This window comes from Lutra lutra, chromosome 7 (genome assembly GCF_902655055.1).
Source record: "Lutra lutra chromosome 7, mLutLut1.2, whole genome shotgun sequence".
Classification (NCBI taxonomy): Eukaryota; Metazoa; Chordata; class Mammalia; order Carnivora; family Mustelidae; genus Lutra; species Lutra lutra.
The window spans coordinates 9,228,409-9,240,883 of record NC_062284.1 but is presented as its reverse complement, the minus strand read 5'-3'; the positions used below and the strand labels follow the sequence as shown (position 1 = coordinate 9,240,883).

The following is a 12,475-nucleotide window of genomic DNA, read 5'->3' as shown; positions in this document are numbered from 1 at the left end:
GCCCCTTCCAGTAAATTCCTTTGTCTTCCTCGTGCCCTTTCGAGTTTCCTAGACCCTGTATAAATAAGGCCGAAGGCTTTGTCTGTGAATTCCCAGTAGAATCCAGCTACAACACATATCCTGAGCTGAGACCTTTCTCTGAGCAAAGGAAGTCCCTAGTCATTCTGGAATTGTCTGATCGTGCTTCCTGTATATCTTGTGTAATACCATGAGATTTTCTAAGTGGAAGATGAAATGTGACTTGAGCATGTTTCCTTTTTTCCAGTGGAGATCCTTCAAGGTTTGGTGAGTGGAAGCCTGGGAGGCACGCTGGGGCCGGCGGTCAGTAGCCCTGTTGAGCAGGAAGGCATGGTGGGTCCTGTCTCCTTGCCCCGGAGAGCAGAGACCTTTGGAGGATTTGACAGCCATCAGATGAACGCTTCAAAAGGTAAATGATTTACAGGCCCCTGGTTGGCTTCGTCCATAGAGCATGTGACTCTTGATCTCAAGGTCGAAAGTTCAAGGCCCACTTTGGGCCCTAGGGCTTACTTTAAAAAACAAAAAGCAAAAACAGTAAATGGTTTGGAACCCATACTCCTGTGGGTGATCCCCGACTATCTCCTACAACCCAAAATGAAATCCTGTTCCGGTAGCTGCCTCTCCCCTGTTCCAGTCAGTAGAAGTTTTAGCAAAAGCTCATTGAGTAGCTCGCTGCTGAAACACTCAAGAACCTCTCTCCGTGTCACATTTATTTTTAGTAAATGAAAAACAATTTCCTGGGACCTCAGCTAAGTTGTGACCAAAGGAGTAATGATACTCATTTTTCCTTTCTGCTTCTGATTCTTCTGTGGCCATAAAATTCTTAATCATCACTTAGCTGCCCCCAGGTGGCTTCCCCCTTTTTGGCATTAATAGGATGCGGGAGTACCATATCCCTAAGCTGCAGATATTATTTTTTTCTTGGCTAATCTGTTTCACAACTTTAAAAAAAAAATTTTTTTTTTTGCTTATTTCAGGAGGTGAGAAGGAAGAGGGAGAGGACGGCCAGGATCTGAGGAGAACCGAGTCGGACAGCGGTCTGAAAAAGGTATTTTTCTAAAACCTCTACATCCATAATCTTTGCAGTCAGTCCCCTTGGATCTTGTTTTGGATCTGACTTGCTCTCATTTCCTACTTCAGGAGGAAAGCACATTTTGAAACAAACCCTACAATTAGAGAGTCCCGTGTTCCTGGCCGTTAGGCCCCTCGGGCTCAGAGCCTCGTGCTATGCTCCTCGCTGCCCGCGGCCCGAGCGGCAGGAGCTCCAGGTCAGCGGCCCACACCGGCCTGACCTCTCTAGGGGCTTCAGCTAAGTCTGGCCTCAAACCTTTGTTACCCTGTAGCGGGAAGCTGCGATGGAAAAGAACGAAAATGGGAAGCCCAAGCATAATCGAGACACATATTGAACATTATTTTTGCCTCAGGATCTTTTTTTTTTATTGCATGTTTTTGTTTTATAGGGTGGAAATGCTAACCCGGTGTTTATGCTTAAAAGAAACAGTGAGGTAAGGGCATTACAAGCTATGTCTAAGAATAGGATTTTGTCATAATTGCTAGGCTGGGAATGCTCATCTGTGTTTTGCTGTTAGGAACAAGCTGACTCCTGGCTTCCATTTGTACACTTAGTGGTGGGGTCGCCACTTTCCTTACCTTGCTGTTTGCCTGAGCCCCGGGCATCATCCTGGAAGCGCACCAGACCTTGGCCTACTAACATGGCCTCGGCTTCTCCGTCCTCGAGAAGCAGGCCTCTTGCTTTCTGGGAACACGTGCTGCCACGGCGACCGTGGCACCTCAACTTGTGGGTCACTCTGCGTGGTCATATCCTATCCTGCCAGGACTCAAGCTGTGTTTTCTTCTCTGAGCTCTGCTTTTCACTCACTGTGTCACTTTGAAAACAGCCATGGTGTCCCTCTTGTTGGAGAGCTGTCTCTGGGGGCGTCTCCCTCCCCTTCCTTGGTTCAGGTCTGCTGACCCTGTCGGGGTACTGTGCCTCTCCCGCTCGCGTTCCCACTCGGGTCCCCACTCCTTGCTCCACCAGCAAATCCCATCCCACGCCGCCACCCTCTCCAGACTGGCGTGACTCAGGGCGTGCTCGGAGTGTGTGTACTTAATACGTGACACTGGGTTTGTGGGGCGTCCCTGTCAGGATGCTCTTGTTTCTTCTTGCTTCTAACATAATATCATAAGGCCCTGAGGAGATTGTTTTACAATTTTAAATTAAAGGGAACTTTTAAATCCTTTTCCCCTTGTCCCTCCTAAGACACAGGAGGTATTTTCCGTTGGTTGGCGTGGCAGTGTAAACACTGGCCTCCTCAGTGTGTTTGCCTTAAACCAAATCCACTTACTCTCACACAGACCATTGCTCTGTCTGCTGCTCGAATGAAATCTCACCCATATTTTTCTGTTCAGTGACTTTTCCCCCCCATATTTCATGACAAGGGTCGGGTAAGAAAGTACCGGACCACGGCTTTTCAGGCATTCCAGTGCGGGTAACACTGCGGATGCCCAGCCACAGTCCGCTGGTCTTTGGTGACCTCTTTTATTAAGAAGAAACTGAAAAGAGGGTAAAAAGTGTGTTCTCAGAAGAGCTAAGCTTAATAATTTTTTGGTGTTTCGTTCTAAGTACAGTTGATCCTTGAATAACATGGGTTTGAACTCCCCGGGTCCACTTCTAATATGCAAGTTTTTTTAATAAATAGAGTGCAGTGCTATAAATGTTTTCCTTATGGTCGTTTTTAGTAACATTAGTAACATTCTCTGGCCTACTTTTATAAGAATACAGCCTATAGAACACATACCATATAAAGGTATGTGTTAATAGACTATGTTATGGGTAAGACTTCGGGGCAACAGTGTATGCTATTTGTAAAGTTTTTGGAGAGTCAGAAATTATAAGCAGGTTTTCTTCCGTGCAAGGGATTCGGCGCCGCAAGCCCAGCGTTGTGCAGGGGTCAGCTGTATCATAAAAGGAACATGTTCAGAAACAACAAAAAAAATGAGTAAAATAAGTCTACCCCCAAGAAATAGGTATTGTTAAATGCTGGGTGTTTATATTTCCATCCTTTTCTTCTACACAACGTATATTTATGTGTCTAAGTCTGTGTGCGTGTGAATAGTACAGAAATAGCTTTAACGTATCATTCACACCTGTACCCCCTGCAGCTTCGTGTCCTTTTTTTCTCCTAACACGTTAGAAGCACCTCCCCAGCGCCCGTGTGCACAAGCCTGCGCTGTGAGGGCTGCGTGGTGCTCTGTGGCTGCCATGGTTTTACTTCCCCTGCAGTTTTGCGGGGGATTTGGTGCCCCAAGAACAGCTCCGTGTGGCGCTGCTCGAGAAAGGCGTGTGTGTGGCGCGCCCCTTCCCTCTGCACAGGACCGTTCTTGCTTTTCCTGGCATTGGGAACGATCCATTTTTAACTGCTGTTTTGTTGGTTTCCTAAGTGCATGTGGTAGCTTACTTTCCATCTCTTTGCTTTCCAAGAAAGGTAAATCGTTTTTCATAGGTCAGAGAATTGGCCACTTGTATTTCTTCCTTTGCCAGTTGCTGGTTTGTGTTGCCTTTTTTCTTCCTAGAGCACTCGTTTCTCATTGGACCGCGGGAGCCTTTTTTTAAGTGAAGGCGTTTTTCTTTTGGCTTTCTGTTCAAAGTGTGTCTGCATTTTATATTTTAATTTTACATTTCACACAGGGGCCATGAAGGCGCACTGTGGTTGCTTGCCTTGCTTCTTCGAGAAGCCTTCTCTGTTTCACGATCAGAAGAGACAGTCTCATGTTTTCTTACAACTCTCTTAACGGTTCTTTTTTTTTTACACTTAACATTTTAATCTGTTTGAATAGGTTTTGTGTGAGCCAGGATCCCAACTTAATTTTCCCAAAGAGTCAGCCCATTTTCTCAGAGCAATTTGTCGAACATTCTTTCCTTCCCCGTCGATTGAGGAACGCTCCTTAGATGCTGAATTCTTGTGATTTGCTCCGGGCTTTCTGTCCCATTACACGTCGTTTTTGCGCCAGTCATCTTAGAGAGCTGGAGCCTTATCACGTCCTGGCTGCATGCTGATGGCCCCTCTGCACCGTTGTGCCGTTTGCTTGACCTTGTTTTGGGTCTCTGGGCCATCCGTACCCGCTTACTCTCTCTGGTGCTCTCAGTCGGGAAATACTCCGTTCAGACGCGGCCCCTTGCTGTGGGTTGGGGGTTGGCTCATGCGCGCCGCGGGGTGGTGGGCTCGGAGACTCCGTCCTGAGGGTTGTTTCCGTTGCTTCCTTTCGCAGCAGGTGGTCCAGAGTGTCGTTCACCTCCACGAGCTCCTCAGCGCGCTGCAGGTACGGGCCTCTCTCTCTCCCCTCCCTCCCTCCCTCGTTTGCAGAGAAGCTGGAAGGGTAGTGTTGGCCGGGACCTTTGAGGTCTGCGGGCAGCTCGTGCGTAAATGGGGCCCTCGGTTGAGACACGACGGGCTGTAATGATGAGAAAGGGTACAACGTGCAGTGCTTCCAGTGTCTTTGGCCTCGGAAGATAGAATGGATGAATGATGGGTGAACTGACCTGGGAGATTACATGAATAGGTGCTGTAGCCTTGGGGCAAAACCCGAAGTGCTGCGTGGTTGGGTGCTTTCTTTAGCGTGATTGTGAGTTTCCATCTCTGTGTAGTTTGTGGTGAGGGAAGTCCTCCCCAAAGTAACTGCTACTTAGCACTTTCTGGGAATTATCCTCAAATTGTGCCCACTTCCTTTCTCCGAGCTGTACCTGATCCAATTCCTACTTCCTCCCACCTCCAGAGCGCACACAGCCCCCACCCCGGGCAGGGTCAGCAGCATGGGACCAAGTGTAACGAGGCCCTGGGTCCCCCACACAGTCGACATTACTTTGGGCTCAGTTGGGCGGGGGGGGCGCGGGGGGTGCTCCTGACTCCAAGGTTGGAGCGGAGCCCTGGACCGGACGCACCTGCACACGGAGGGGCGGGGGCCGGACCCGTTGCAGCTCCCCCCGCTGCGTGTCCCCGCAGGGCGTGGTGCTGCAGCAGGACAGCTACATCGAGGACCAGAAGCTGCTGCTGGCCGAGCGCGCGCTCACCCGGAGCTCGTCGCGCCCCAGCTCCCTGGTGGAGCAGGAGAAGCAGCGCAGCCTGGAGAAGCAGCGCCAGGACCTGGCCAACCTGCAGAAGCAGCAGGCGCAGCACCTGGAGGAGAAGCGGCGGCGCGAGCGAGAGTGGGAGGCGCGCGAGCGGGCGCTGCAGGAGCGCGAGGCGCGGCTGGCGCAGCGTGAGCAGGACGTGCGGCGCGGCCAGCAGGACCTGGAGCGCGAGCGCGACGAGCTGCAGCTCCGCAAGGGCGCCTACCAGTGCGACCTGGAGAGGCTGCGCGCCGCGCAGAGGCAGCTGGAGCGGGAGCAGGAGCAGCTGAGGCGCGACGCCGAGCGGCTCAGCCAGAGGCAGGCGGAGCACGACGCCCAGCAGGTGCGGCACCCGCGGGGAGGGCGGGCGCGGAACCCCAGGAGGAGGTGGGTGGAGCACGCAGGCCCGGCTGTGCGCCTCACTCGGCGGCTGCTCCCGCGGGCAGCCCCTCGGGGATGAGCTTCAGGCGGGGGCATCCGGGTATCCGTGCACCCATGGTCGACCTGGCTGACGGCGGACGCTCGTCCGGTGCTGCCGTGGGGGTGGGGGGCCGACCTGTCCCCCAGAGAGGAAGTTCAGGCAGCGTGTCCCAGGGGCGCGGCTCAGGGTCCTCGCCCCCGGCGGTGTGCAGGGTCTGCAGGGAGCCGCCGGCGGGTGGAGTCCACCGCATCCCTGTCACCGCGCAGGGCCGTGCAGGGGACGGCACCCGAGGTGGGTTTCACGTCCGGCTCCCCACCCGCCTCTAACGGGACAGGCTCCCCCCACGCCCTCAGCCCTGTAGTAATTCTGCAGGGAAGTCAGTCTTCACCCAAGCAGCTCTTTTCTCCAGGGAATGGAGGTTCCTTTCCGCACTGCCTCCTCCAAGGCGCTATGAATCCTTCGTGGTGCGGACATGTGGTACCTGAACGACCGCAGTAGTAGGTCAGAGGTGATGTCTGCAGCACTGTCCCCGGTTCCACGTGGGCGCTAGGCACAAGTCCTGGATCTTTCTGTGGCATGGGCCCGTGGCATCCAAGGAAGTGGGTACACCCCAGGCTGACTGCCACCCCCACAGTTGACCTCAGCCAGGGTGGAGTGAGCGGACCCTAGGGCTGCCACCGCCCTGGCTTAGAAGCTCTTGTTTTGACCACGCGCAGGTTTCACGTCAGCACAGCAAGCTGCTGCGGATCCCGTCCTTCCTTCCGAATCTGGAGGAGTCGCCCTTGCCGCCTGTACCTTCCATAGCCAAATCGGGATCCCTGGACTCAGAACTCTCGGTGTCCCCAAAAAGAAACAGCATCTCTCGGACACACAAAGATAAGGGGCCTTTTTACATACTGAGTTCCACCAGCCAGCCAAACAGAGCCCCAGAGGGTCAGAGCCAGACCCCGGTGCCCACGTCCACCTCCACCCGCCTGTTTGGGTTAGCTAAGCCAAAGGAGAAGAAGGAGAAGAAAAAGAAGAACAAAGGCAGCCGCTCTCAGCCCGGTGGTGAGTGACACGCGTCAGGTCTCCCCACCGCCACGTTGCTCCTGGGTCCTGAAGGGGGGGCAGGGTTCGACGGAGCAGGCCATTCGGCTGTGTCAGCTGCACCGCCGTCCCCGAGCCCACTTGCTCTGCCTGCGGAGGGCGGCCGGGGCTCCCTGCAAGAACGCGGGCTCAGCGGGCATCTCAGACCCCCTCTGTGCACATGGGTGCGGGGGGGAGAGCGCAGGTCTCGGTGTGGGGGCATCTGTTACCCAGCCTGGGGGCTGAAACTCACCGCAGTGAAGACCGAAGTCCTCCCCACTTTTCTGTAGGTCTAGTCCGGTCATGAGTAGAACTAGCACTTGGTGAGCATTGCCCCAGGTCCGGTTAGCCCTGCTGGTGGCTGTGTGACGCAGGTGACACCAAGACTCGCGGACGTGGCTGCCCGCACCCAGCTCGTGATCAGATCCCAGTCACCCAGGCTCCCAGCGTGTGCAGCCCTTTCCCCAAGTCCTCCCTCGGTTCCTTCTCGTCAGGATTGCTCCCTCCCGTCTCCGGGGGATCAAAGAGAAGTTTCTGTCTCGGGGTCTGTTCGTTGGTGAATAGGAAGTCCACTGCTTTGTCAAGTCGAAGGGCCCAGTGGACCAGCGAAGGGTGTCAGAGGACCTCGAGCTACTAACCCAGTCAGGGAGCCCCGGTGGGCGGGAGGGGTGACTGCCCGCCAGGCCAGCATGTGCTGCATCTGCAAGACTTGGGCTGAGGGGGAAGGGGAGGGAGCTCAATGAAGAGAGCAGTTTTTTTCTGAAGTTTTCTCCTTGGTTTCCCCTTTCCCAGATGGCCCTATGTCAGAAGTGCCCACAGAGGGTGAAGAGATCTTCTGCTGACCCTGCCCTCTGCCGTGGCCACTGCCTCCTGTCCTGGCCCGTGGTCACCAGCCCCACCTCTCCTCCTATTCCTGGGTGTGGTCTCTTACCTTGGACACAGAGCTGCCCCACGTCCTGGACCAGGGGGACAATGATCTCGAAGGTCAGGGTGGGGCAGCAGACCCGGGCTCAGCGGCTCACACCGAAAAAGCGGCCCAGAAGTCCAGGCGATGGCTTCAGACACGTCCGGAATCTCTAGAGGCTGAAAGAAATGTGGAAATGAGGTCTGAACTGCTACCTTTTACTTGAGGGACACAAGCAACAGTCAAACGGCAGATAGTTTGGACTTGGTCCGTGTACATAGAGTTACCCTTCTGCATATACACGTGGGGTGTGCCAGAATTAGGCGCCGTCTGTAGCGGAGGCCTGGTCCGCTTGGCACAGGAGGGGCCACCCGGCTCTGCTCCAGGAGCACGCGTGCCCTCGCCTCATACACCCTCCTAGTCCTCCAAGGTGGTCCTGTCACCCTGCCCCGTGCACACCTCCTCCCTTTCTGCATGTTTCATTTTAGAAGGGATGGCAAACGTTTGTGAAAACCAGTAAGAGAAGGGGTGAGGTGTTTAAAACGCATATATATATATATATATATAGGCAGATCTATATATATGTGCATGTGTGTGTACGTATATATATGATCTGTACCACCTTCATTTTAGTGTTTGTCATTTAAAAAAAAAAATCTATAATTTTAACGTGAAATCCAAAGAAATTATAGTCTGGCTTTCCAGGATGTTTGCCCACATACTCTGGGCACAGACGAAGTAGAGAAGTCTCCACGTCCTTACTCCTGCATGGTGACACTTTTTGGTTGTCACTGACCCACAGCCTCCTTGACACCATCCCGAGGGCAGCGGCTGCCGCGGCAGCAAGGTTGTCCCCACCCCTGCACTAAGACAGTGGCCCCGTTGGTTCAGGGGAAGGCGTTCGGCCCCTCTGTCATCGTCATCATTTTTAGACCAGTTCGGCCCGAGAGGTAGCCAGCCCCGGTGCGGCTGGGAAGCGTGCTCGTTCTGTAGCGGGAGGCCAGGCCGGGATTTGACCTCTTGAAACGTTTCTCTAATCTAAAGGTCTGTTGGTTACTGTACTCCGCCCCCTCGAAGGTGTGCCCGGACGCGGCCTGGTTTCCCTTCTGTCTCCTGCGCTGGCGGGGTCCCTGATTGCTGGAGGCTCGCCGCAGTGCTAGAGCAGGACGGTTCTTGGAGGTCCTCGGAGCCCCCCTCTCCCTGCTGGACTCCATACTCCCCGCACGGGGAGACCCTGGAAACGTCTGTGCTTTCCGTGTGCCCTCCCCTTCCTGCTCTTTGCCCCTCGGGAGCATGGGTCTTTGAACATACCTTTTAAGAAAACAAAATCTGCAACTTGGTGCTTCTTGATGAATTGCAAGCTGGCCTTGCCGGTGGAGATATTTATCTTTCAGTTTATTTGAAAGAGGTCTGCTTTAAAATTGTTAGCTTAGACTTATTTATTTTGTGTGTGTGTGTGTGTGTGTGTTGTGAGGGTGAACATCCCAGCCCAACGGTTTCCGCTGTCTGGTCAGTGCAGAACGTGAACAGCGCTGCTCGCTCCTCCGTGTCTGTCAAAGTGCCTTGAGGGCCCAAAGGAAAGTTAAAGGTTGGGGAAGGGGAATCCATTTCCTTCCCTCCTCTCACCCCCCACCTCCTCCTTGGATCAAGGGATGTCTTCTCCCTTGCCTGAGTCAAGAAACTTGTCACCTGTGAGTTACATCCACCTGTTTGTGTCTCAGAAACTTCTTAGCCTGCAGAAGCAGACTGTAAGAACAAAACCAGCTAAGCTAATCATCTTTTGAACCACGGTGTACCACCCGCCCCCCCCACCGGCCCCGAACAGTGAAAAGATAGGTTACTTCCTGGCCTTGGTCCACACTGCTCTGAGCCACAGCCACGCCTGCCACGGTTCTCCTCGAAGCACATGGAGCGCAGGGTCTGTCCCCCTCTGGGGCTCACCGTCCCGCTCGCCGTGGGCCGCTGGAGGGAATGGCACCTGGGAGGGAAGGCTGCATCCTTCCTGCTCGGTGTCACCGTAGGCCAGGCCCCTGTGTTCCCTGAGCTCGCACTGAGTGCTGGCGAGATGGGCCCTCACGTCTGCTCGCCACTGACGCGCTGTGGACCCCGAGTTTCTGGCCCCTGCTGCCCAGCTTTTGAAAGTGTCTTTTACTCTCAACTATGTTTGGGCTGCTTTGCGGGTGGTGGTGATGGTGGTGGCTTTGCCTGCGCCCACCCGCGAGTCACTGAGCTCGCTCAGGTTCTGGGTAGACACGTGCAGAACCGGATTTGGAGGGGAGCCTCCCGCGTCCGCCCCACCTGCCCACCTTCATGGAAAGCCGAGTTCGCAGCGCAGAGAGACAACGGCTTCCTGGGAGCCGCGCTGTGACGGGTCTTTCTCGTCCCCTCCGGAAACTGCACTCCGGGACCTCCTTTGCCGGGCTCGGAGAGCTGCCGGGATTGTTGCTGCTTGTGCTTGTCACCTTGAGAACCACTCTGGTTCCGGAGGCTGAGGCCTCATCTGGGCTCTTTTCTTGTGAGAAGGGGTCGTCTGCCCCGGGGACTCGAAGGCCGTTCCCTGTTGTGTCGTCCAGGAAGCTCCAGAAAGCAAATGTCTGACACCAGAGCCCCCAGATTTCCAGAGTCTAGAGAATAGAGAAGTTCCTGGAGGGAGGCTCAGTTCTGTCTCAAAAAAATTCTATCATCTCAGAAGTTGTCATCCCAGTTGGGTGACATGCACTTTAAATGCTCTCATCTGTTGGCTGCTTTTTGGGGACAATCAGCTATGTGAACTCTTCTTCTTTGAAAACAGAGAGGGTTAAAAACATGCAAATTGCCATGATTCAGCCTTTGCCAACATTCCATTCTTTACCCCCATGAGAGCGATCTGTGGGGAAGAAATCCTTATCAAGATTTTTTTTTTTTTTTTTTTTTTAAAGGTACGAATCTTACCTTTCTCCCTCTTACGTCTCAGGGTAGCACCACTGACGTCGTCTCTTTGAGAAGAGAATGTTCTCATTCTCTTCCTGAGCCCCTAGGAGCTAGCAGGAAGCACAAATTTTCAAGACCCTTGGGGTTTGTTGTACCTTTCCTGGGAAGGGGGGCAGGTATGGCGGTGCAGGGGTTTAATAAGGTGGACTCTGCCTTAAGCGAGGGGCAGAACCATACCTTAGAGGCCAGGACTTGATCCAGAAGTTGGGTGTTCACAGAAGTACTTAATATTTCATTGCTTGGTCTCTAAGGCTTCTCCATAGCCAGTTCTCTCTCCCGGAGGATTTGGGCGTTTGCCCCAAGGAGGGCTTGCGGAGGGGGCTGAGTCCATTCCAGTGTTGATGGGTGACGGGTTGTGCCCAGGCCAGCCGAGCCCTGGGAGGGTGTTGGAGACACTGTTCTGGTGATGGGCCTCTGGCCACACACACGTGGCTTGGACGGGCCCCCAGAGGGGATCGGCGTCCTTGGCCTGTGGAAGCCCGGAACCAGCCCTGTAGGTTAGATGGCAGTGGTTGAGTGACATGTGTGCCTCGCGCGCCCGCCTTCCGGCTGGACACACACATGCCGGTGGTGCTGGGCCCGCGCTCTCGCGCTCACTGACACACACAGATGAGAGGAGGGCAAGGAGTTTGTTGTGGTTTGCGTCTTTTTTCTTCCAACATCGCCAAACATTCCTAGTTAACCAGAGCTTTGGGATCTACTGCCTGCTGGCCAGGTTTTAAAGTGGAAAGTATTTTAATGCTGCCATAAAAGTAAAATCAAAAAAATAAAGAAAAAGGAAGGGAAAAACAAAGCCTTCTTTCCTTGTACTCCTCTAATTTAATTTGTCAAAAGATTGACAGGCCTTGAATTAATTCTCCATCTCGCTAAGGTTGAAAGCTGGGCAAACCCAGCCGGCTAACGGCCTCCGGCCCCAGACCACGCCACCCTGCTCTGCACGCCCGGCCGAGCCCGGCCTGTGCCGGGGGCCCCTCTCTGCCGCGAAGCAGAGGGTGCTGCCCCCCCCCCCAACCCTGCCTCTTCACCCCCAATACTCACCCGGCCTGAGCTCTCCTGCCTTTCACAGCCACCCGACGGGCCCGTCCGGTCAGCTTGCCCATGGTCATGGTTCAGCCTGTGGTTTCCCGTGTTCCTTACCCGCTGCGGGCGTGGGAGACGCCCGGACCTGCAGGAGGGCGATTCCCGTACACCTTATACCTCTGCTTTTGTGGTTTTCAACTGCTAGACAAACATTTCTGTGCTAGATTCTTTTAAATAAAAAGGGGTTAAAACCCAGATGCTGTATATTAATTTGTAATTATGTATAAAGTAAAGCAGTTTTAAACTGTATAAAAAATTTTTCAGTGTGTTTTCTGGGATTTTGCCACAACATACTGGCTTTGTATTTTATTTATCTTCCTTTTTAGTTATTGGCTTCAGACTCTACTTGTAAAGTCCCCTCCACCCTTTCAAAAAATAAATGTCCTTTAAGTTTCAGTTGTTGCCATGTCGTGTTCTATCCCTGTGGGTTGCCTGGAGAGCGTCTCAGAATAGTCTGGGCTCCCGATAAAGGGGCATCCCCCACTCCAGTAAGAGCCCCCTCCCCAACAAGAATTTCTGTTTCTAATGTCCCTCTGGGAACAGGAGTCAGGAAGAGTCTGTAAACACTCAGCAGCTCCTCGGAGACATTTTCCTGGGGCCCAGATGCAAACTAGGGGGCTGGGGCGGGGGCAGCATGGGGCTGGCCAGCCCTGAAGTCATGGGATCTGTGCCTGGAATCAAAACTATTTCCAGTCAAATCAGAGCAGTAAAATCATCCTTTGCTATAGATTCTACTCTGTCAAAAGAATTGTGACTCACAAAAATGTGAGTTTGCCTTCTTTGACATCTTTCTCTGCCCCATATGACCCCCCAGGAAGGGGACTTTGGGGGTACTGGCAGAGTAGGAGGACCCTAAGTTCCACAGACACTTCATAACAGTCACATCAGTGCAAACAGACCAAAGACC

General features: G+C 53.7%; 1 protein-coding gene across 6 annotated transcripts in view; it reads left to right on the top strand.

Annotated features, from left to right (window-relative positions):
- The window catches only part of AKAP13 (A-kinase anchoring protein 13), a 330,885-nt gene extending 318,921 nt beyond the window's left edge, over positions 1-11,964 (top strand). For all 6 annotated transcript variants that reach the window (XM_047736222.1, XM_047736225.1, XM_047736224.1 and 3 more), the window contains 7 exons: positions 266-427; positions 996-1,066; positions 1,479-1,523; positions 4,288-4,338; positions 5,019-5,468; positions 6,263-6,596; positions 7,407-11,964. In XM_047736222.1, the coding sequence (XP_047592178.1) occupies positions 266-427; positions 996-1,066; positions 1,479-1,523; positions 4,288-4,338; positions 5,019-5,468; positions 6,263-6,596; positions 7,407-7,456 (1,163 nt within the window). In that variant the 3' untranslated portion in view covers positions 7,457-11,964. The remainder of the gene's footprint in view (positions 1-265; positions 428-995; positions 1,067-1,478; positions 1,524-4,287; positions 4,339-5,018; positions 5,469-6,262; positions 6,597-7,406) is intronic.
- The last annotated feature ends 511 nt before the right edge of the window (positions 11,965-12,475 follow it).